This window comes from Fringilla coelebs, assembly GCF_963513975.1.
Source record: "Fringilla coelebs genome assembly, chromosome: 5".
Classification (NCBI taxonomy): domain Eukaryota; kingdom Metazoa; phylum Chordata; class Aves; order Passeriformes; family Fringillidae; genus Fringilla; species Fringilla coelebs.
In genome coordinates, this window is record NC_140033.1 from 68,855,273 (window position 1) to 68,879,559 (window position 24,287).

Here is a 24,287-nt window from a genome sequence, read left to right on the forward strand (position 1 = left end):
TAATACCACCTCAGTAAGATAAAAACTGAATTAAACATGACTGTATTGCTTGTCAGAACCAAACCAGTTCTATTTAAAGAGAGGCACAAACAGACTCACTGGCCACAAGTTCAACCATGAGAACAGCAAGCAGCTCCCAGGGCACATGTAAGAAGTCAACATCAACAGATGATTTTGTGGGGGATGGTAAATTTCTTGCTTTTGTGTAATCTCTAGAGACAGCTGATATTATACAGCTGCTCCAGCATTACCACCATTAGAGCATGACAGAAATAACCATCTCATTACACACAGTAATGAAACTGTATTTTATTATAAGCAAAACAGCTTTTATATCACCAAGAAACCAGGATCTATACACTTTTCAAAGAGCTACCCATGTAGAAATCACTTAGAAAACAACTTATACTTCCAATTAGAGGGGAAAAAAAAAAAAAGGAATGGAGTGTTACAAAGAAACAAAACCAACCTCAAAAGTAACCAGAAAAAAAGAAGCAAACCTCATTATGCAACACCTTCCAATATCCTGGTCCTTCCAGACAACAATAGTCACTAACTCCAAATCACAGTATTCCAAAATAAAAGTGACTGCTTGCTCAAACTTGCTCAATGCTTTTTTTTCTGCTTACCAATTCCAGACTTGCTGTTTGGCAAAGAAAATCTACTAGTCCACACAGTGTGCTCTTCAGAACCATTTCAGCATTTTCTTCTTCCAAAAAAGAAAACAGCACAAAGTCACAGAGTACATATACTGCATCTTTGTGGGGGAAAAAGAAAGGAAAAAATGGGGGTGTGGAGGGGTGTCTGATGCAGTGAAAAAGCTACACAGACTCAAAGGCAACAGCAGAAGCATATCTGGGAAGCCTGGAGAAAGGCAGGGAACCATCTTCAGTATTCTGCATTGAAAGGGTAGCCCTTGTGAGTTTTGCACCTGGAGGAAATCAAAAAGCAAAGATTATCTCACATCCCAAAGGCATTGTATGCATCTGTAACCTCTTCAAAGACCCACAAGGGAAGAGATGAACTGTATAAAAGCAAAGTCTGCTTCTCTTTTCCTTGGTGACTGCATTTCCAAACAAAAAGATTGAGTGCCTTCTGTTGTTTGGGTGATGGGACCTAGAGGTGCTTTGTAGATAACTAAGTCCAAGTTTTGCTATTTACAGACAGGAAGACCTTTTTTGCAGCCTTCCAAAAAAGATTTTATATCTGGATCTACACTTCCAAGTGGTAAATCCTCATGTTATATTTTGAATGTTCATCTGCCTTCCCAACAACTCCTGAAGAACACACAGATTTTGTAATGTACTTCAGGCGAAACACCACAAGCAAAACTAATCAAGTTTTAAAGTCTGCATCATGCTCATTCCTCCAATATGGACAAAAAAAAAATTACAAATAAGAAGCCTCCTGTTGCAATTCCAGCTACAAAGAGTTTCTTGGCAACTGAACTGAAGTTTGCTCAATGCTCATCATGTTTTGGTTCACAAAATGAACATTTAAAAAAAATCTTACTCTGGAAAGTTAATTTTGAAGATGACCCCTTTGAAAATGGAGTTTGCATATCCTGAATTTCAGTCAAGACTACCATCTGTAACTTCATTTACTGAATTATGTGATAACCTAATAGTTTAAAGAAAAGGAAGTGCCACTTACACAAACATTTCACAGGCTCTCCAGTTTCTATTAAAGCTGAGAATAGTTGCCATCTCCTCTTTAGTCAATTCAAAGTCAAACACCTAACAGGAGAAAAAGCCAGAAATCACCTCTTTGAACAAATCAGCACTTGTAAGCAAAAAAAATAAGGAAAAAAAATCACTAAATTAAAGAACAAGTCCACAGTGTAGGTGCTTGTTGGAGGTAGCTGTTTCACAAGGGAAAGGAAAAAGACAAGACTCCCTGGATTTATGAGCCTCCTCTAGCTGGAGTGGGAGAGGGTGGTGAGCAAGGAGAGGCAGGAATTAGAGAAACTCAAGTTGTAGTTACACATGCCAGTTGCTCGAAGAAGTTTGGGGAGCACTGTGTAGCAGAATGCCTCCATCTCCCATTTGCAAAGAATGTATCTTTCTGTGCTAAGCCAAAGTTGTAGCTGCAAGACCTCCATATTCCACCTAAAGCTACTGAGTGTTTGGAAGCAAAATCCTAATACTGGGTCCAGTCCAGGACCACTGAATCCAGAGCAGCAACACAGTTTATGGACACCAGCACTATTTCCTTAAAAGTGCTTGCTCTACAGAAGTCTTTTGGGGTGTGCTACGGCACTCAGGCCCCAAATAAGTTGTCAAATGACTCATTCACATGACACAAAACAGGAAGAATCACAATGTGACTGCTCAGATTATCAGGACAGAGTGTTTCCCAAAGCTTTGGTAATTTCTGCTCTCCCCACTGTAATCTTAAATTCAGCCCTCAGGAGACTGTAGGTAAACACACAGAGGAAAAGCCCAGTCCTCTTGTCAGAAGAGCACCTGGGAAGGGTGAGAAAGGCTCACTGCTGGCTGTGCAGGGAGAAGCCAAGCCATCCCTGGACATGGCACGCATCAGCTCACTCCACTGACTCACCTGGAAGTTCTCAACAATGCGCTGTGGGGTGACAGATTTGGGAATCACAATCACATTCCTCTGGATGTGGAACCGGATGAGAACCTGCAAGAGGCACAGAGCACTGCATCAGAGAGGGGATGGCTCCTGCTCCATGCAAGCACAGCTTGTTTAGCTCTGCTAAACAGTAAGTAATTTACAGTTACTAACTGTAAATGGTACAATTCTGCAAAATTAACCCACTCTGTGGAGCTGCTTTTCAAGTTTTATCTGCATTCTAAACAGCACTTCCTGAAGTGCATGTAGAGGAGTGGTGGAATCCCACAAGGCTTCCTTTCTCCTCTCCCCTGCCATTTAGTGACACTCAATTCCTTTCCTTCTCAGCCAGATTTTGAATAGGCTACTACAAAAACACAGCAGCATCTGAAGATGGGTCAAGAAAATGTTTTTTGTGATGATCAGAGCACCCTTGCAATCATGCATGGAAGGCCACATAAGGAACAAACCTGCACTGCTACCTGACACCACAGGTGACAGGGGATGAAGAGCAGCCTGTCCTCTACATTGTCATTAGCTTGTGCTACAGGAAGGGTACTGTGGCACCTACCCACCTGTGCTGGGGTTTTGTTGTGCTTGGCTGCAATCTCTTTGATCTTGGGGTCATCCAGAAGGGAAGGATCCTCAGGCTTAGCCCTACACAGAGAAAACAAATCAGTGGCAAGAAACCTCCACAGGTCCAACCTAGTAAAGATCTGTATCTGGATGAAAAATTAATGCTGCACACATAGTCTTAGTGCTTCCAGAATAATCCACACCAGCTCCCTGGCAAAGCAGTCTTACCATGGTCTGTCAGGAGAGCCCAGGGGGCTGTAGGCTGTCACAGCAATCCCTTTGGATTGGCAGTACTTGATCAGCTTCTCCTGGGTAAGGTATGGATGACACTCCACCTGCCAACATAGAAAGTATAGAGACTGACAGTGACTTAACTGCTTTAACACGTTCCATGGATTAGTTTAACCAAAGGCTGATTTTTGTGCTAACTCAGTAGTCTCTAAGCAAAATTATAGTCTGTATTTTTTCTGTGCCCCACCCCCTTTATTGGAGCTCTCCTTGCAGTGAAGGGTCTTTGAGGATCTGGATCACCTCCAACATGTGGGTGACCAGCTACACAATTGCTTCAATGGGCCAGTAAAATGCACACCCAGGAGAGCTGTAAAATCACAGCAATAGGATTGCAGACCAAAGTTCTTTTTTCACCCCTAATTAAACATGCCATAATATTTTTTTTACAGCTACCATATTAACTCCAAGGTCAGCATTGTTTCATTAGTCTTTACTTGATTTGTGTTAATACTCACACTAAGCACTTCTAGTCTGAAATTGCTGAGAATGGTTGCCTGCTACAGATTTTAGACCTTCAGCCCAGTGCACATTACAGACCTTTTACAAACACACATGCACTTAGCATGAACTTCCATAAGAAGAGCTGCATAATGGAATACAGACTCCTTCCCAGTGGGTGCGTGCTCTGGCAGGCACATTCACAGATAGGGAGTGTGGAACAGGAACTGCTCACGTGTCAGGAGGCAGTGAATGAGCATGAATATTTGATACTTTGCACAGAGGGACTTTCAGGATAACAGCACACCAGGGAGCACTACTTTTCTTCCAGCAGGCAACAGAAAGAACCATTTGGACTATGCTGCCATTTGAGCCTCCTGCAGCTGCACTCTGAGGGCAGTCCCTGGAAACTTGTGCTGCTGGCAGGTGGAGCAAGGCAGTGCAAAACATGGAATCAGTTTACAGCCCAGAGCTCTTTATTTGTGGTTCTAGCTGCCTGCTGTTATCAGAGGCCTGCATGCCTCTTTCCCCTCTGAGACATGCTGGAATATTAAACAGAACAGAGAGCTCCATTTTTAGGACATATTATACGTATTTATTTTGCTTCAGCAGTTGCAGAAAGACAGCTATTTAAGAGTAATAGAGCATCTAGTTTTCTCAACTATTCAATAAGTAGAATTTATGCAACATAAGCAAGGCACAGTCATCCTCACCTCTCCACTGGCACTCAAGTTGAAAAATTAAATTAAGTACTAGCATCACTGTTATGTAATTACTACCCTGCCAAATTAATTTCTCACTACAACTGAAACCAACACAACCTGGCTGCAGTCAAATCAAGAATGGGAATGACAAGAAAGACAGAAGATTACATGTGAATTATCTGCACAGAGAAAGTGTTTTCAGGAAGCACTCTCACTATTAGCCCAACTGGTAAGTGTTAGTAACAGCAAGCTTTCAGGCTTGCAAGCATTTCTTCAGAAGCCATAGTTTATATAGGACAGGGACCAAAGACCCAATGCTTTGTGTTAAACTTGATTATAGTCAATAATCATTTGGAGCCTGAGGGCATTTACAAGTGTGAGAGGTCCAAGACCAGTGACCCCTATGCCAGAGAAGGTAACTGATATGATAATACTGATATTAATGACATTATATAAATTATAATAATGTAATTGTCATATAGTGATCGTGGCAATGAGGTGTGGCAGATGTTGAAAGGTTACCATAAAACTTACACTAAGTTTTCTGAAAGTGCTTTGAGGCAGATAATGTTCAAGTTACCACAATAAATGACCCAGTTTTAATAATTAGTAATTGACTAGAGTCCTTCCAATGCCCTAAGAGTCAAGGTGAACTCTAGGCAGACCCTACTGGGGCCTGTCCTGGAACTTACAGACTGGCATAGGTTGTCAGCAACCCATGCCAGTCTATAATCATGTCAGTCTTGAAGATGATGTCAAACTGGGGACAAACCACTCAAGGGCAGGACTGCCACTGCAGCAGGACCTATTCAGGCAGAAAAAACAGGCAAACAAAAACCTGAAAGAATTCAACAAGGCTGCACCTGAGAAGGAAAAGCCCCTGGCAATAGCACAGGCTGGAACCTGACTACCTGTAAAGCAGCCATGCTAGAAAGGACTTGGGGGGTCATAACAGACTGAGCAGGACATGAGCCAGCAGTGAGCCCTGGCAGCAGAAACACAGCCAGTAAACTTTGAGAAGTGATCATTTGCCTCTATTCATCCTTGCCAGACCACCTTCATAATACTGTGTCCAGTTCCTCTTCCCAGCTCCCCTCAGTAGCAGAAATACTGACAGACTGCCATCAATTCAGCAGAGAAACTCCAGGATGGCTAAGGGCTGGACAACCTGCCAGACTGGGAAAGGAGAGCTGGGCTTGTTGTGGCTGGGGAAGGGAAGGCTTCAGGCCTCCTAGTAGCAGCTTTTCAGCACCTAAAAGGGGTCATTCAAAGACAAGCCAAGCTCTTTAGTGGTGCTTGGAGGAAGGCAACAGATGCAAGCTGAAAACAAGAGAGGTTGAGACTGGATGTAGGAGAACTCCCCCTCCCTGTCATATACTCAAGGGGGTCAGGGAGCACAGCACACTGCCTGGGGAGGCTGTGCAGTCTCCATGGCTCCATCCTCACAGGTTTTCAAGATGGGTAAAGTCCTGGACAACCTGGTCTGATCTCAGGGCTGATGTTCCTCTGAGCAGATCATCTCCCAAGGTCTCCTGCCACCTGAATTTTTCTAAGATTTCATCCAAGTGCTGTCTATACAATTTCTACTCTATTGCCCACCCTGCAACTCCATCTCCTCCTAACCCTCATTAACTCTTGAGCCCATAAAGCATGTTCCTGATCAATTCCCTCAATCATCTGCAACAGGAACTGGCTTCTCCACAAAAGTGTAATGAAAAGGACATCCAATTCTCTCTATATGCATACACCAAATCTTACTCTACTGCAAGGAAGTTTTTCAAGCTCATCTGAGTTCCCCCTCCTTTCCTCCTACAAGGAGAGATTCTGGAGCTGCTCATTGCCAGATTTCCAAGCAGTGGCACAGAGTTCATAAAACCAGCACCCTGGCATCACCTGGAGGGTGAGATTGAAGAAGATGTAGTCTTTGAAGTAGAATATGTCTATTCCAGTCTCTTTCTATAACCTTATTTCAAAATAAGACCTTTGTAATTTTCTTAAAAATACTCGCAACAAATGACCACACAAAAAAGAACACCACCAAACACTTGTCTCTGCCACTTTGCAGCTCACCTGATTATTTGCAGGTTTGTACTTCAGTCCTGGCTTGTTCAAGATTCTTTCAATCTGCTCATGGTTGAAGTTGGAGATTCCAATGGCTTTTACCAGGCCAGCATCCACCAGCTCTTCCATGGCCTGGAAGAAAAGAAGCACAAAGTCAGCATCTAATATACAAAGGCAGGGCTTGAACAGCACATGCTTCCTGACATGCCTTGTTTCCTTCATAAGACACCTAAATGAAGTGTTTAGATTTTCAGAGTTCAAGTTGGAGGGGAAAAACCCCAGAGCACTGGTGTATATGTGCCATGCCTCCCATACTCAAAGGACTCCTTCTCTGAGATTATGGAAATTCACAAGTCAGAAGTGGAAAATGACAAATTGATACATGACAACTTGCTATTGCACCAGTGAGTCCTTCCCAGTAATTCCAAGTACATGAGACTGCCTTCTGCTCTCAGCAGTCTCTGATGCTCTCATTACCTTCATCAGTCTAAACTTTCTCCTGCTGTGGCTGAACTTACCTCCCATGTGTCTAGAATATCTGTGTTGCTGGAGATGCCAATGCCTTTGTCATCTACAGGGAACAGGTCCTCTCCTGCCTGTCAGTGAGAGAGAATTTGCTTGAAACACACTTTATTGGGAAGTTGGGTTAACACCAGCTGAAGACCATGAGCCTATAAACACTTATTATACTAATTATCTACATATGTATTAGACTTTAATACTCACTATCCATAGTCTTCAGTCCTTTCTTTTGTGTTCTCATGGTACTGGGGTGGTTTTTTGCCTACAGACAAGCCAGTAAGGACAGATACTTCTGATGAACACTGTGTCCCATGGCTCATCAAAATCCATGTGGTGAAACTTAAGTCTCCACTTGTAACACAGAAAGTAAAATCACAGCCAATTTACAAAAATACACAGCTGTCACCTGCTCATATAATGAAGTGTTTTAGTGAAATGCATAATAAGGACCCACTTAGGACTTGGAATATATTCACCTTACACTGGACCAGATCTCCTTCACGGGGAGCCTCATTATTTAAGTTGCTGGCACAGGGAAGGTTAGAACACCCTGTGTCCCTGTTAGGACTATCTGCCAGGTATCAACTTCATTCAAAACCTCTTATTTTCTACTCATTCATTACTTAATTTACACCACAACACATTTCCACTTTGATAGTTCTGTCCATGTGAAACTAATTTTAAAAATACAGATGTTAGAAAGAACAGTTCATCTTGGTAGCAAGAGGTAGAAAAAAAATTTTTATCAAGTTCTCACTGAAAGCCTAAGCTTGGACAAATTCAAACTGAGACATCAGTTCCTTTGCATGCAGACAGTGGAAGAGTTAAGAACTAAAAAGTTTAACTCCTTTTCGAGTTAAAAAGTTTAACTCTTTTTAGAGCCTGTGGTATGCTAAAGCTCCTACAGCAAAGGTCAGTTTAAGCTGGATTGTATTTAAGGACTCAGTGATTAAAGACAGAAATGAAAGACAAGCAATCTCTTATTCTGTAACATATAGAGGGAAGAACTTCAGTCAGACAGCAAAGTATAGCCCTCTTCCCACAAAGAGGGGACCACATTGAGCGTAGCTTTGGATTTGTAGAAGACAACATAAGCAATAATCAAACAGAAAGAGATATAACTTCCACTCCCAGCAGGGAAACCCATCCCTAGGGTTCAAGGTCTGCCTCTTCCAAAAGGGCAGCAGATGCCATGCAAGCAGGGATCTCAGAGGCAAAAATCAACAGCCTGGCTCACATGGCCACAGCAAAGCTGAGCACCACATCAGTGCTGTTACACAATACACATAGAATGATCTGTGCAAATGAAGCAATCACTGGGCTATAAAGCCATATAGCTCCCCATAATTGCCACTCACAGGCAAAGCCAAGGGCACTGCTGTTACTGTACCTTCAAACCAAGAGGCCAGTGGATGAGGTACAGATCCAGGTAATCCAGTTTCAGGGCACTAAGAGTCTTCTGGCAGGCTCCCTTCACCAGATGTTTCTCATGAAACGTGCACCACAGCTGGAGACAAAAAGCCAAGGCACATTGCGACCTCTTGGGTTAAAGCTCTTGGAACTCTTCTGTACTGCTCAGCAGGGTGCCTGTCCCCTTGGGAAAGTGATGTGAAACCAGGACATCCTACAGCTCTTCCAGTGGGGCTGTTCTGTGAGCAGCACTGGCCTGTGATACTGGGCAACGTGTGCAGTGGCAGCACACATGACTGCACAGTGTCCTGGCAGACAGCAGTAGTCTTGTTTCACTTATTAAGACTAAAGCTGAAAGCATCACCCAAATCTGTGATATGGACCCTGCAAAATTCTCAATACAGGATGAGGTAAAGCAGGAATCTCAGGAATGGCTTAAGTGATGCTCTGAATTGTTCCACACTGCACAACAGAATAGGTAAGTAAAGAAGCAGGGAGTTACTTTAAAATAAAAATGTATCCCCTGGTATAGCCTATATAACCAGACCCCCTACCTTACTGACGACAAAGAGATCCTCTCGTTTCACAACGCCTTCCTTGATTTTCTGCTGGATCCCCTCCCCAACTTCGTTCTCATTCTGGTACACGTAGGCACAGTCGAGGTGGCGGTACCCGGCATCGATGGCAGCCGTCACCGCAGCTGTCACCTTCCCTGGGGGGGACTGAAAAAAGCGATGGCAAAAGAAGTTCTCATCAACACAATACTGAAAACCTCTCTCACGGCAAGATAAAAGCGAGAAAGCCACCACATCCAAAGCAAACCCCAACTGCAATAAAGCCAAATCCCGGCGGCGGCCTGGCCGGGTGTCGGTGGCACCGGCAGCGCTCGCAGGGCCCGAGCCCCGCTCGCTCCTTCCTTCCTCCTTTCCCCGCTCCCCATCGCCCTCACGCCGCCAGCCCCAGGGAGCGCCTCCGGTACCTTCCACGTGCCCAGCCCCAGGATGGGCATCTTGGCCCCGGTGTTGAGCTGTACGTAACTCGCCATGGCCGCGCCAGCAGCACCACCACGGCTGCTGCTGAACCCCGCGCCTTTAATAGCGAGCGGGGCCGGGCCCGCCCCGCCCGGCGCGGCGCGGGGCTGCCGGGGCGGCGCCGAGCCCGGGGCCGCGGCCGGGGTGCGGAGCAGGCCGCGACTGCCGCTCGGGGCTGGGCATCGGCCCGCAGCCCCCGGGCTGTGCTCCCCGCACACCGACCCTCCCGCAGCGCCTCATCCCCGGCGCGGGGGTGACACAGGGGACGTGAGACACAGCTGTCCCCGCGCCCCAAGAGCCGAGGGCGCTGAGGCCCCTGTCCCCACAGGGGTGGTGGCCCGGGCTGGTCCCCCTTGCCCGAGTCTTGTGGCTCTGTGTGCTGATGCAGCGACACGACAGCAGAAGCCTCGGTGGTTTCTGAGAGCCAGCAGAAGCCTCCGTGGTTTCTGAGAGCCAGGAGAAGCTGTTCCTGCCAGCCAAGTGGGACAAACGCGGCTTCCACTGCGAGCTGTGGCTTAGGAGTAATTTAGGGTAGAGTGAATCTAAGAAAACCCAGCTTTGTTTTGAATTTTGGAAGGGGTTATTTGAAAGTGTTTTGAAAGTCTCAGAAGAGGAACAGTGACTTTTTAATGAGTGACATAATGATCGTGTTGTCCCTCTGTCTTTAGGGAGGTGCTGAGGACATTGCAGAATAAAATGCATGATTGTAGTCGCAGGCAGTAGTGGCCAGCAGTCTCCCATCACAAACTGGCTTTGATGCTCTTGCAGACAAGCATTTGCTGTTCTGCTGAAGACGTCACAGCGCAATGGAAAAACCCAGTCTTGCCTGGGAGGCTTTGCTGCTTATTCACATGTGAAGAGTTTCTTCAGGTGCGAGCATTTGCTTTGGGTGCCTCTCCCTGCTATCTGCAGCTTCATATTTTTTGCTCCATTTAGCTAAGGATGGCAAGGTAATTGGTTTTCCTCTTTAATGTTCCTCCTGTTTCATGTCAGCACCATCAGGCATCCCTGGCAGGATGCGATGTGCTTTCACTTGGATCACAAAACCTTTACACAACTTGGTGCTTATCTCTTGCTGCTTGGGTTGAATTTTCCCTCGTGATTTCAAGTCAGAGAGATGCCTCCCTCCTGTCACAAGAGGCTTCAGGCAGAAGTTCTGTATTTTGTTTTTGCTGTTAGCTCTTGTGAGCTGGAGCCTTTCCTCTCAGAGCTGTAAGGCCAGTCAGCTTTCCAGTGTTTGCCTCTCCCAAAGGTCTGGTGGGGGCCTTGGGGGAAGAAGAAGTACTGCACGTGTCACCCTGTGACAGCCAGCCTGCTAAATCTTGTGCCCTGTGTCCTTGATAACATGGCCATGCCTTTACAGAGAGTGCTGACATTGAGGAACTGCAAGGGGGAGGAGGGTCTTGCTTGCTTTGTTGTTTTTTCCTTGATCCACGTGCACTGGAACAGGAGGAGTAATCTCATGAGTTTTCGGTTGGTTTTGCTGACTTTGCATTTAGTAACTGTAATTTCACCACAAGTCGTGACTTTGGTGACCAGCAGTGTTTGGAATCTGAGAACAGGGCCCAAACTAAGGGAAGTGGGTATGTCCTTATGGACAGTGCTCACAAGAGAGACCCACTGAGAACACATGAAGGCAAAGTAGGGAGGTGACAGTGTTGCAAGGTGTGATCGTACCTGCAGCTAAGGGAAGGAGCTGCATGGGTCTGTACAGACACAGGCATAGCTTAAACCAGAGTTTGGAGGGGAGAGCATGCAGGTTTCACGCTTGAATCACTGGGAAGCACAGCAGGAATTTCTGCTTTGCTTGGAGGGGAGATTTATCTTGCTCAGTGGGGGTTCCAGTTCCACCTCTGGATGCCAGGAGGCAGATCTCAGGGCCTTGGCCAGCCCTGACTGTAGAAGATCTCGGCCTCTTTTTCACTCTGAGCTCAGATCAGCCCAGGAGCATATCTTGGTGGATCTCCCTTATCCTCAGAGCTGATGAAGCTTTTTTTCCTCATGCTTTTGTCCTTTAATTGCACCTGCTGAAATAACAAGCTCCAGGCACAGCCAAGGATGAGGAAGTGATCTTGCCACCCCTCTGTGGTGATTATTGTGTGGGAAGGGCAGGTTTAGTGCAGCAGGGGAAGCCTGGACAGGGGGAAACCATGAACTGCCCCAGGCTGGTCAGGGCTGGTTCTGGCAGGCTCTGAAACTGGTGCTGTACCTGGGATGACTGAGTTCTGGCAGATGGAAAGCACCTGTGTGCCCCTTACAGTCCCCCTGGCCCCTGAGAAGGAGGGCAGCACCTCACTCCAAAGGGAGCTCCTGTGGGCTGGGCCACCCCAGTGACAGTCCTGGGGACAGTGGCAGTCCTGGGGACAGCAGATTGCCCGCCCAGGAGCTCTAGGACACAGTAAGCAGGACTGAGTGGTGAAAGGAAGCATCAGGCACCCAGCATCACCCTCTGAGCCACCCTTGGCTCCAGGGAGGGACTGGGATGGCCTGGGTGTAACTGTGGTGACAAAGGCAGGGTGCAGAGGAGGACAGGGAGTGGATTGGTGTTTGGCTTAAACAGAGGCTGGGGAAGGGGGAGAAAAGCATTTACCCATTTGTTCTTCTGTGTTATTTTTTCTCTCCTCAGTTACTCTGAGCCACAGCCCAGAAGTGGAGTAGTGAGAAGAACTCTGGAAGGAGCAATGATCCTGGCCCTGGGAATACACAGTCCTGGAAGTGGGGTGGCCAGTGCATGTCTGGGGGGGGGTACACACAGTGTGCAATTGCCTGAAGAGAGGAGGCACCTGGGCAGGTCAGTGCTGGGTAGGAAGATGATTTGGAAGAGAGAAACAAGTGCTTTCTGAAAACTGATGGCAAAGTGAAAACAAAGCCTCTTCAGGCAGCCTGAGTTGCAAGGTTAGGTAGGCCTGTGGAGGTGGGAGTGCTGCTCCCCAGAATCTGAGTGCTCTTTTGACAGTCCTTTGCTCAGAATGAAATTGCAGAAATATTGAACACTTACTGAACTGTCCCTGCAGTGACTGTGTCCATGCTCAGAAACTGAAGGAAATGGGATAGAGCTTTCTGCCTTGTAAGAGCAGAGTTCTGGGAAGTTTGGGGTCTCTGCTACTAGCAGACACTGTCCTTCCCAAGGGAGGAAGGCTTTAGGACCCACCAGGGAAGGGCTGTGAGGAGAAATCATCTGATTCTGCTGATCCAACAGGTGAGACTCCCCTGCAGTTGCTTGGACTGCTGGGTTGTGTTTACAGGCAAGGGGGAAGTGACCCTGAAAAAGTGATCACTGATGCTGTTGCCTGAAAGCTGCAAGGTCTGAGCACAGTTGCTGCTGCTGTCACTTGATAAGCTGCTGAGACACCAAGGAGTAACTCACACGCCTTGTTCTGGATGGTGCATGCCAGGAGATGGGCAGAGTAGTGGCACAACCAAGGATAGTGCTGGGAGTTCAGCTTGGAAAGCATTTTAGAAGTGGTTGGAAAATATGTTGACTGTTGCAGTGTTGATCCTGATAATTTTGTCTGTGGGAGAAGGGGTGGGTTTGGGATATGTGTCTTATGTTTGCACTGGTGAGGTGTTAACTACACTGGTCTGCAGGGGAAGGGGTGGAGTTTATAGTGAATATGAAGTCAGGTGATGATTATGTTACAGATGGAGCTTGAAAAAGGGTGAAGCAATTCTTAACATATCTTTCAGTAAAGTGCAGGGTGGAATGTAAAGAACATAAACTGCAGATGGTATCAAGGGATGGCAGTGGTGACCTGCATGGAGACCACTGAAACAAACACCCTGTCCCATGCTAGAATTTATGCTCACAATACTGTGACTCAGGAATACTCCTGGAGACACAGATGCACTTTTTGAAGGAGATCCATGCTGAAAGGACTTAATTCCAAGGGGACTGCAGCTGGTGGGTGGGATGAGTTATACTTGAACAAGGACACCACTGAGGGCTCTATGTGCACTGGTAACCCTTGCTGGAGAAGGTATTCTCTAAAAAGACAATGCTCCAAACTTCTGCATCATAGTAACACTGTACTTTATTATTCAATAAAAATGTGTATTTGATCTCTGCAGAGCTGTCTCACCTCAGCCTGGGGGTTACAGAAGGTTTTATGGGTTGCTTCCTTTAGGAAGCTGCAAAGCAAACGTTCTTGGATTACATTTTCATGAACTGAAAGTGGAAATTTTGGAAAGAAGTCCACAAGGTGCTCATTTTCTTCAGCAAAGGTTTTGATATTTGCCTTGAAAGCCAGTGTGCAACTTCATGATTGTATTTGGCCACCTGCCCAGGCACTGGGAGTGGAAAGGTGACACAGCCCCAAAAGCAAATACCTGCTGATGTCACCTGGGGCTGTGGGGCCAGGGGCAGTGGCAGGTGGTGGCTGGGCTGAAGGGGGAGGTGGATGGAGCTAGAGAGGCATTGGGTACGGCCGGGAGAGTTTGGCTCCGAGGCTGACAGGGCCACAGGGGATGCTGGCACTTCGGGGGCTGAGCTGTGTGACACCAGGGACATCAGTCCCTGCACTGCCGGGGAGGGGACAGCGCGGGTGGCTGAGGGATGGCCGCCCTCTGCTGCCCGCAGGGGAAGGGGAATGTGCCCTCGTTCAGGAGGAAACCTGGCTGAGAATACTGCCGACCACGCACCTCTGTGTTTTCTGCTTATGGAGTTGTGGTTTTGTTTTTTTTCCCTAAGGGAAAGTTTTTCCTAAGTAGGAAAACTCCTTTCTCTGTTACTTCTGGAGTGATTAAACTGCTGGCCTTTAGTTCACATTTCTCAGATTTTTCTCCCATAACTGCCAACTATCCTCCTCAGCCTGTTGTGTTGAAGCAAGAAAAATTAAAAATGTGAATGTGTAGATCAAAGTCTCTCGCTCGCTAAATGTGGATTACTCAATCCATATTTTGACAGAAAATTATTACAGCCCCCATTTTATTCTTTTGGAGCAACTTGACTGTTTCTTTCAGAAAGAATAAACAAAAGATGATCACTGAATACATATGCTGTGACTTCACTGGCTGCAGGAGGAGAAATGCAATAAGAAAGTCAGATAAATTGATAGGAAGGATATCAGTCCAAGCTCTGAAGGAGGGCAGGATATGAGCATCTTCAGTATTCTGCATTGAATGGGTAATCCTTGTGAGTTTTGCCCCTGCAGGGAATAGAAGACTTCCTTTTAGTCATAATTTTCCTTTCTAGTTTTCCTTAAAGGAGCCACTAAGGTGGGATCTGAACTGTGAAATTGAAGGATAGGTTCAGTCCAGATTTGTTTTCCTCTATAGTCTTTTTTGTACACTTGGAACATCCCAATTATTTCATCATTCAGGCTCTTGGCATTCTAGGCAGTATTTAGATGTAAAACCTCTGTGTATATAGTATTCTTAACTTATGGGTTTGGAGAAGAATACTGAATGCTACCACTTACATGCTCATTGTATAGACTCTCCAGTTTCTGTTAAAGCTGAAAATAGTTGCCATCTCCTCTTTGGTCAGTTGGAAGTCAAACACCTGAAAAGAGAAACAGCTGGGCATCACCTCTTTGAACAAACCAGAGACTGTGAGCAAAATCCACAACATTAAAGAACGAGTCTGCAAGAGAGGGTAGCTGGTTAGAAGACATGACTGCTTCATGAAAAAGGCATCTCTGTATGACCAAGAATGCACTGGCAGAGGGAACAGAAAAATTCATCCAAAGTTGCAATTACACATGCCAGCTGTTGCAGGGCACTTGGCAGGCTCTTGCATCTGCCACTTGTGAGAGATGCATCTTTCTGTCCTATTCCATAGGCACATCTACAAGATTGCCATATTTCACTTAATCTATCTAGGCTTTTTGAAATCCCAATGACCAGTTGCAGTCAAAGACCACTGAATTAACAATAGAGCAGCATGGTTTGTGAACACCACAGCTGTTTTCATAGCACTGCTTGCTCAACATAAGCCTTTTGTGGTGTGCTGCTGCACTCAAGTGCCAGTGAAAAGCCATGTGGCAATTCATCTCCAGTCTGCAGAATACAAGACACCATGAAAAGTGACTGCTAGCATTATCAGCATACTAAAGAAAGACTTGGTTCATTCCTGCTCTCCAACTGTAACCTAAAGTTTAGCCCTTAGTAGAGTGTGTAAACAGACAAGAAGCCTGGTGTTCTTGCCTGAGCAGGGAAGAATGATAAAGGATCTTTTCCCTTGCTGTGCAGGGAGAAGCCAAGCCATCCCTGAGGGCAGCCCCTGCTCACTCCTGATCCCTCACCTGGAAGTTCTCCACAATGCGCTGTGGGGTGACAGATTTGGGAATGGCAATCACATTTCTCTGGATCTGGAAGCGAAGGAGAACCTGCAAAGACAGATGAGTGAATCATTCCTCTTGCTCTGGAGGAAGCAGAGCCTGTTCCAACAGCTGTTATCTCTGTTTCAAATAATTCCTGTCCCTGCAGCCCTGGTTGCTCTGCCTGAGGAGCAGAGAGGGAAGTGGTGGAGCCTCACGTGAAAGGCCTCCTTTCCCATCCAGGTTTGGGCCAGTCAAGCCTTCCTGCTCTACCAGACTTCTATCAAAATTTCATTCTCTGCAGGAGGACTTGAGATGAAGACTGAAACATTCCAGCATTTAAAGATGGGTCAAGAAAATGTTTCATGATGACAGTCAGAGCACACCTGGAGAGTGTGCATTGCAGGCCACACAGAAAACAGACCCTGCACTGCTGCCTCTCACACAGGTGACAGGGAACAAAGAGCCAGCCAGTCCTGTACATTGTCATTAGCTGTCCTGTGTTACAGGAAGGGGTAGCCACAGTCTGTCTAGTTCAAAGTCTCTCGCTCACTAAATGTGGATTACCCAATCCACATTTTGACAGAAAATAATTACAGCCCCCATTTTGTTCTTTTGGAGCAACTTGACTGTTTCTTTCAGAAAGAATAAACAAAAGCTGATCACTGAATACATATGCTGTGACTTCACTGGCTGCAGCAGGAGAAATGCAATAAGAAAGTCAGATAAATTGATAGGAAGGATATCAGATCAAGCTCTGAAGGAGGGCAGGATATGAGCATCTGGCATCCATGTACCTGGGCTGTGGATTTGTTGTGCTTGGCTGCAATTTCCTTGATCTTGGGGTCATCCAGAAGGGAAGGATCCTCTGGCTTAGCCCTACACAGTGGAGACATAACACCAGAAGTCTGTTTTGAGATCAGTGGCTAATAGTGCACTCACTGTCTCAGTGCTCCAAGCATTATTCATGCTGGCTCCCTCACAAATTGCCAAGCAGTCTTACCATGGTCTGTCAGGAGAGCCCAGGGGGCTGTAGGCTGTCACAGCAATCCCTTTGGATTGGCAGTAGCTCACCAGCTTCTCCTGGGTGAGGTATGGATTGCACTCGATCTGCCAGCAGAAGAGTACAGAGATTGATGGAATCCAGCTGTAGCTCGCTGCAGGGATTATCCCCTAATGCTCCTAAAGGCTGCTCTTTGTCCTCATGGGCCACTCTTTGCAAAGTGTTATCAGCTGTAGTGTTCTACAGCACCTGCCTCTACACTGACATTTCTTGTAGCTCTGGGTCTTTGCTCTGGAGAAGGAGCATTTCATAAGGCTCACCTCTGGGTTCTGAGGTCCTTCTCATATTTCTAAGCAGTAGCTTAGCAAATATTGAAAACTCCAGTGCCCTGTATATTCAGCAATAATGTGGAGTGGGATGAGAAGGAGATGCTGCATCTGCTCTCTTCTCCCTCCCATCTGTTCTAGACATAAAAGCTCCCTTTCTTATGAATTGGTGCCCCTTTCTCATGTGCCATAGGTTAGGAAAAGAATGCTTTTTTTTCCATTTGGCATGCTCTTTTTTTGTAACTACATGCAGAGGAAGGACTGGCAGGCTCCAGAGACTGAGGGAACTCAGCACTCTTAATGAATATGTAAAAAGTTCTGTATTCAGAACTGTAAGAGATGTTTGAGCCTGTCCAAGACCCCTTGAAGGGATAAACTTCTGCAGCTCCTGCATACAAAGGGGCAGTGGCTGCTGTATGCAGACAAAGACTAGGTGGTTTATGTATACATATGTGTGTGTGTGTGTGTGTGTGTATAAAAACACTTCATTTTTATTTTACATAAATCAGGGTAGATACCAGGAAGCCACCAGTGTGTCAGTAAATGCTGCTTCTGTATAGAAGTTAAAACTGACCTCCCTTTTCAACTGGGTGACTGGATTGTGGATTCCTACTTGACAAAACCCACATGTTTGTGTGAACAATTATATTCTATTAATAACAAATTGATGCCATTACTAATAACAAGTATTTTAAGAAGTTCTAATAATTTGTGCACCACAGCTTCATTCCCTATCAGAACACAGATCTACAACATCTTTATGAGTACTCAGAAATAATCACAGGGCGTAATTGTGCTGTGTCTGCTTTGCTCTTGCTCCTCGTGCAGCTGTAATTGGATCTTTATAATCCCACAAAACCTGCAGTCACTTTGCAGCTCACCTGGATGTTTGCAGGCTTGTGCTTCAGTCCTGGTTTGTTCAAGATTCTTTCAATCTGCTCATGGTTGAAGTTGGAGACACCAATGGCTTTTACCAGGCCAGCATCCACCAGCTCCTCCATGGCCTGGCAGAAAGGAGAGCACAGTCAGCACCAGTGGACGAGACAGGCCCTGAAGGAATTATTCCTTGTGTGGCTTCATTTCCCTTCATGGGAAGGAAAGACAACTGTTTGGAGCTGCCAAGATTGTCTCTGGGAGAAGAGTGACCTCTGGTGTATTTGTGCCACGACTTCCATCTCACCCAGACGTGAGGGCTCCTTTCTTGAGATGGCAGAAATTCACTCTCAGTTATTTTCACATGAGAAATAAGGATGATCAATGATGTGTTCTTGAGCCAGCACCAGAGGGCTGTAGTGCAGGCTGTGGGTATGATCACAACCTAATTTATTTCAGCAGAGTGTGTTTTAGCAATTTAAGAAGAGTGGTGAGGACAATTCTGTTATGGTCAAGCAATCTGGCTTGCAGATTCACTAAAGATTATCGACTTGATTGAGCATGTATGTTTTGAAAAGCTACATTGTATATGGTGCAATAAGTACAAAAAAACTTTGTGGCTGCTGAAGGCATTGAAAGCATGGAAAAGACTGCCAGCAACAGAAAACATGATTTCCCACCCTGGCTGAACTTACCTCCCATGTATCTAGAAAATCCGTGTTGCTGGGTATAGCCATGCCTTTGTCATCTGCAGGAAACAGCTCCTCTCCTGCCTGTCATAAAAAGAAAAAAAAAAAAAGATTTAAACACTCTTTTTATTGGCAAGTTAATACCAAGACAACTGAAGACCATGATGGCTTTAGCTACTAGTACAGAAAATATTAATATTTGTCCACATTGTTTCTGGCAATTTTGCCAGCAATCATTCCTCATAGGAATTATGCAGAATCATTCCTATTAGGAATATCAGCTGTATCTCCTGGACCAAGCAAATGGTGACTCACTAAAATACATACAGATAAACACTTGAATTATTTATTGTGGAACAAACAAGCTTCCTGTAGTCCTTTACTATTCCTTTAAGAGAGAACTAGAGTAGTTTTTGTTTTGAAGGGTCTGTTAAGGTCCCAGGAACATTTAAGTCAGGTTCAAGCCAACCCACATCTATTGAAAAAGGAAATATGTAAACACACAAGTGGCCTGTGAGGGGAGCCTCAGCTTAAGTTGGTGGCAAATCAGAACACCCCAGATGTACAAGCTCAGAAATAGAGCCCCACATCTGCACATTGCTCCCCATCCAGTGGGCAGCTGTCAGAGTATTATGCCATGACACTTTTACTCGAGCTCTTTGTTCATGTAAAACTAACCATGACAGCTTTGCAAGTGTGACAAACTGTTGACAAGCTCAAAAGCAACAGATAGGATGGAGGTCTAAACCTGTCTGCAGCAGAAAGAAAAAGCCAAGACTGGACACAGACTGAGACATCAGATCCTTTGAAGTACATGAAGGATGAGATGTATTTCATGTACTTCTGACATGGATGTCAGAAAGTCTCACCTTTTGAAATCCAAGGTCTGCAGAACAACTTTAAGGCTCCTACAGCAAAGGTCAGCTCAATCTACTGTATTAAGTACTCAGTGATTAAAGAGAGAAATGGAAGACAGAAACATTCTCTTGTTCTGTGATTCTGTAACACGCAGAGGAAAGAATTTCTGTCAGGCAGCAAAGTACATCCTTCCTTCCCTCGAAGCAGGAAGGGATGGCTTAGCCCAAAGTAAAGCAGCATGAGTCAGTCTTGCAGCCATAGGGCTGACCTTGTTGCTGGGGCTGCCTCTCCATTATCAGGAGGGCAGAGGACGCTGTGCAGGCAGTGCTCTGGGGCAGAGATCAGGGGCACAGCAGGGCAGGGTGGGCAGCACTGGGGCAGAGATCAGGGGCACAGCAGGGCAGGGTGGGCAACACTGGGACAGTGCTGGCACAGCAGGCACAGGCTCTTTCTGGAGCAGCAGTGGTGCTGCAAGGGCTCCTGGCTCTTCTGAGGAGCTCTCCCAGGAGAGAAAACCAAGGGCCCTGCTGCTACTGTACCTTGAACCCCAGAGGCCAGTGCATGAGGTAGAGATCCAGGTAATCCAATTTCAGGTCAGCAAGAGTCTTCTGGCAGGCTCCCTTCACCAGAGACTTCTCATGAAAAGTGGACCACAGCTAGAGAAAAAATCAAGCCAGACTGTGAGCTCCTGGGTTAAAGCTCTTTCCTGAACAAGGAAAGAAAGCTAGCACACTTTCTGGGACCATTTCTGCTTACCATGTATTTTGAACAGTCCCATGAAAATGGAGAATGTGGAACACATCTTAAATAACCCTCTACAAAATGCAGTGACAAAAAGAAGATTCTACCAGTATGGGCCTGAACTATTCTCCTAATTACTCCACACTATAGCACACAGCCTTTCCCCACTATTCTGAATTTCCCTCTATGCATGTGCAAAGCTTTCTCCTGGATCCTAGGTCACCTTACCTTGCTGACAATGAAGAGATCTTCTCTTTTCACAACACCTTCCTTGATTTTCTGCTGGATCCCTTCCCCAATCTCACTCTCATTCTGGTACACGTAGGCACAGTCAAAGTGGCGGTACCCAGCATCGATGGCAGCCATCACTGCAGCTTTTACCTGCCCAGCTGCAGACTGGAAAAAGAAGGTTAAGAAGATCCCAAATCAAAGCATTTCTTAGTTATCTAGCAACTAAAGGGGGGGTTTAAGTAGAGTTTTTCCATGCCATGATCTTAAAGCATTCATCATCTTAAAAATGCAGGCTGCTATAGGAATGTGCTCTTTGTTGACAGAGTGACAAAACTATCTTTTGTCCCTTCAAAAGGGAAAGAAGTTCAGAAGTTTTTGTCTTCAATTAAGTGGAAAAGCCATTTCATAGGCCTAGGGAACTTCATCTCAAACTTAAGGATAGCTAATTGGACAGAAGCTAAAAAGTCCTGCTTGGGCAATTTACTAGAAAAATAAGAGAAGAAAGAAATTAATCACTTTTGTGAGGTGTTTTACCAGGGCAAAAACCTCTTGCACTTGGCTGGGTTTTACTCTGTTTGTTATTTTGCCTTTTATTTAACTTGTTTGTTTCCAACACTGCAACAGAAGCTATCTTGCCGATTTTATGTTTCTATTAGGCAGAGTTTTTCCATGCCATGTTCTTAAAGCATTCATCATCTCACAAATGCAGGCTGCTGGGTTTGAAGCCAGCCTCCAGCCATTTATCTGTAAGTTCAGTCCCAAGCAGGCTCAGCCAACAGCCAGATGGAACAGAGCCCCCAGTACTGCCAGAAATGGACCAGGGAAAACCAAGTTTTGTGCCAGGGAGCTCTGCAATGCCCCTTGCTCAACACTCCTTGCTTCCCAGTGCTGTGTTGAAGAAGAGAAACAGTCAAATGGCCCAGCTGGGAGAATTTCAGTTCTGTAGGGAGGGCAGTGGTCATAGTCATCCACATCACTTTGGAGTGTTACACTATGCTCTAGCCCAGCTTGTCTTGGGGCACATCCCACCTGTAACTGGAACCTTATGTCAGCTGCTTGCTTTAGAGACAGAGGAGGTGAGCAATTCTGCAAGGCCATGTAAGAGCTGTACACAAGGAAATGTTGGCATATCTTGTTCACACAAATCCAGCAATGTTTGCTTCTAGGCATTGTATAGATCAGTGGTTTTGTAGTCATCACAACAGCAGTGCAACCCTCTTTGTCAGAACTTGCTCAAAACGCATGAATGGTCTTCTAAAGCCATACATTGCTATCGGGTGACTCCCGGGGACCTCGCCCAGATTGCACAGCACGGAAGCAGCAGGGAAGGGCTCCGGGGCAGTGGCACGGGAAGGGGCAGGGAGAGGGGCCCGGGGAGCCTCGGGAGCCTGGTCGGGATAGCAGGGGATGGATGGATGGATGGATGGATGGATGGATGGATGGATGGATGGATGGATGGATGGATGGATGGATGGGATCCGCGCATCCCTGGCGGGTATGGGAGGGACGGAGCCGCCGCCTCTCCCGGCTGGGGATACCCAAGTGCCACCTCTCCCCCGCGGCAGGAGGGGACGGCGGGGACGGAGGGCGCGGCAGGGACGGAGGGCCAGGCAGGGAAAGCGGCTTCGAAAGCAGAGCCGGGGCTGTGCCTGCGGAAACCACCGGAGGGACAGAGCATCCCCAGCAGCATCCCGGGTAGGACGGCGGGCATGGCACCGGGGACGTGTCACCCAGCCGAGCTGTCCCCTCTCCCTGCCCACCCCCGAGCGCTCCGGACCCCTCCGGAGGAGATGGCACCGAGCGCGGACCGCGCCCCTCTGAGAGCGAGCGACCGCTGTCCCCGTTACCTTCCATGTGCCCAGCCCCACGAGGGGCATCCTGGCCCCGGTGTAGAGCTGCAGACAGGTGGCCATGGCTCCAGCCGGGAATGCTGCCCGCCGGTACCGCCCGCCGAGCTCTTTAACGACGGCAGAGCCGTGCCCGCCCCGCCCCGGGCCCCGCCCGCCCGCCCGCCCGCCCGGGTCAGCCGCGGCCCCGCAGCCCGGGGGACACCGGGCCGGGCTGGGCCGGGCCAGCGCTGCTTCCCCCCGAGCCCCCGCAGCTGCAGGGTGGGCTCTGGGCTCCCTCCGGAGGTGGGATGATGTCTGTGGTAACAGGAGAGGAAAAGTGACCTCTTTTGCAGGGCTAAATGAGAAAGCAGTTATTTTCAGGAAGAGTGTTATTTTTAGTGTTGGGAGAGGCTTCTTTTAAAATGTTTTTTGAAAGCTGCTGAAGAATAATAGATGTTGTGTTGAAACTTTGCTGCATGCTCGTGCTCGGAGAATCATTCAGTTGGCAATAGTGCATTTTTCTCTGTGTGCCTTTCCCACTGCAGATGCCCAGCTGCTTTTGCTCTTTTTCTGCCCTGCTTACCTGAGGGCAGATAATAGTTTGTCTCTGTAATCCTCTTGTTTTTTGTCAGCACCATCAGCCATCCTCAGCAGGATGTGATGTTTCAGTTGACATCACAAAATTGTTATGTGACACAGTGTTTGCCTTTTTCTTTTTTTCCCCCCCATGTATCCCTTCTCTGTAAATCTGCTCTGAGCATGCTCAGACTCCTGGGGTTTGGTTTGGGGGACAGTGAAATCAATGGAAAGATTGTGATATTAGGAGAACAGTATTAAAGCCAAGCTGTTTGCATGAGAGGCCTGCTGCCATCCTTGTCTGAGGGTTTTCCCCAATGGTTTTTTTGACTGAGAGGTCTCTGTCTTTTAGAAAGGATTTTGGGCAGAAGATTTGCATTTGCTGTAAAGTATCCGAGGTCCTGCTTCCCACAACCAAAATGCTCAAGCCATAAGCACAAGTTTTATTCACACCTCATTTGAAAACAAAAGCTTCTTTCTTTTTAATCACACACAAAGGCCAAGTTCTTTTTGCATCTACCAGGGTGTAAGGGAACACCAGACAATGTGATAGTGCTAAGCTGGATTCACCAAGTGCATCAATGAAGGAAAAGCCTGGGAGACAGAATGTGACATGTGCACTGAAGGAGTCTTGGGACATACGAGCTATGGGTGATAAAGAAACAGGAGAATGATACCTGGAAATACTCACAATGTAGAGTAGTGTGTGCCCCTCATAAAATGCTCCAGTGAGTCAGGGTGGCCTCACCTGGGAGAAATCCAGCACTCAACCCTGATCTGTGTCAGGCTCTGGGCAGTGGCTCAGCACTAACACATGCTCTTACACCTCATGTTCTCATCATTTTGGGTATCTACATGGGTGTAGTCATGTTTCCCCACAGTTTGTTTATTGAGGGCTTGTAAAGCTAGATTGATGTCAGCACAGCCTGGCAGCCAGAGCAGTCCACACTTTCACCACAGAGCTTTCCAGAACTTCCACTTATTGTTCTCCTGGCACTTTCACACCACATTTACCAAAACTCCTCCCACACTTCTTGTCTGCCCCAAGTGGTCAGTCATGGTCCATTATATCCAGTTATTTTAACTCTTAATCACAGCAAGTTCTTGATGCTGCTGTGACATTCAGTCTCTCAGCCTTTCTGCCATCTGTCAAGCACCTTTCATCCATGCAGTCACCCCTACAACCCAGTGATGTACAGTGCAAGTAGCTCAAGCTTGTCTAAGTGTATCCACCCACTGCACACTGAGTTAAACAGTAGTACAGCACGAGCACTGAGTCAGTCAGCACTGGGCCCCA

At 46.6% G+C, this 24,287-nt stretch overlaps 2 protein-coding genes across 2 annotated transcripts; both read right to left on the reverse strand.

The window, feature by feature from the left end:
• Positions 1–289: 289 nt before the first annotated feature.
• Positions 290–9,690, reverse strand: LOC311153882 (aldo-keto reductase family 1 member B1-like). The gene is made up of 10 exons (XM_084205968.1): positions 9,556–9,690; positions 9,131–9,298; positions 8,557–8,673; positions 7,163–7,240; positions 6,654–6,776; positions 3,379–3,485; positions 3,150–3,231; positions 2,560–2,643; positions 1,654–1,736; positions 290–931 (listed from the first exon to the last, which is right to left on the reverse strand). The coding sequence occupies exons 1-10, from the start codon at positions 9,619–9,621 to the stop codon at positions 889–891; spliced, it is 951 nt and encodes a 316-aa protein (XP_084062094.1). The 5' UTR covers positions 9,622–9,690; the 3' UTR covers positions 290–888.
• A 4,933-nt stretch (positions 9,691–14,623) lies between these two features.
• LOC311153883 (aldo-keto reductase family 1 member B1-like) lies at positions 14,624–22,520 on the reverse strand. Its single transcript, XM_084205969.1, has 10 exons — positions 22,433–22,520; positions 20,583–20,750; positions 20,153–20,269; positions 18,762–18,839; positions 18,075–18,197; positions 16,868–16,974; positions 16,662–16,743; positions 15,850–15,933; positions 15,025–15,107; positions 14,624–14,751 (listed from the first exon to the last, which is right to left on the reverse strand). The coding sequence occupies exons 1-10, from the start codon at positions 22,496–22,498 to the stop codon at positions 14,709–14,711; spliced, it is 951 nt and encodes a 316-aa protein (XP_084062095.1). The 5' UTR covers positions 22,499–22,520; the 3' UTR covers positions 14,624–14,708.
• Between the last annotated feature and the right edge of the window lie 1,767 nt (positions 22,521–24,287).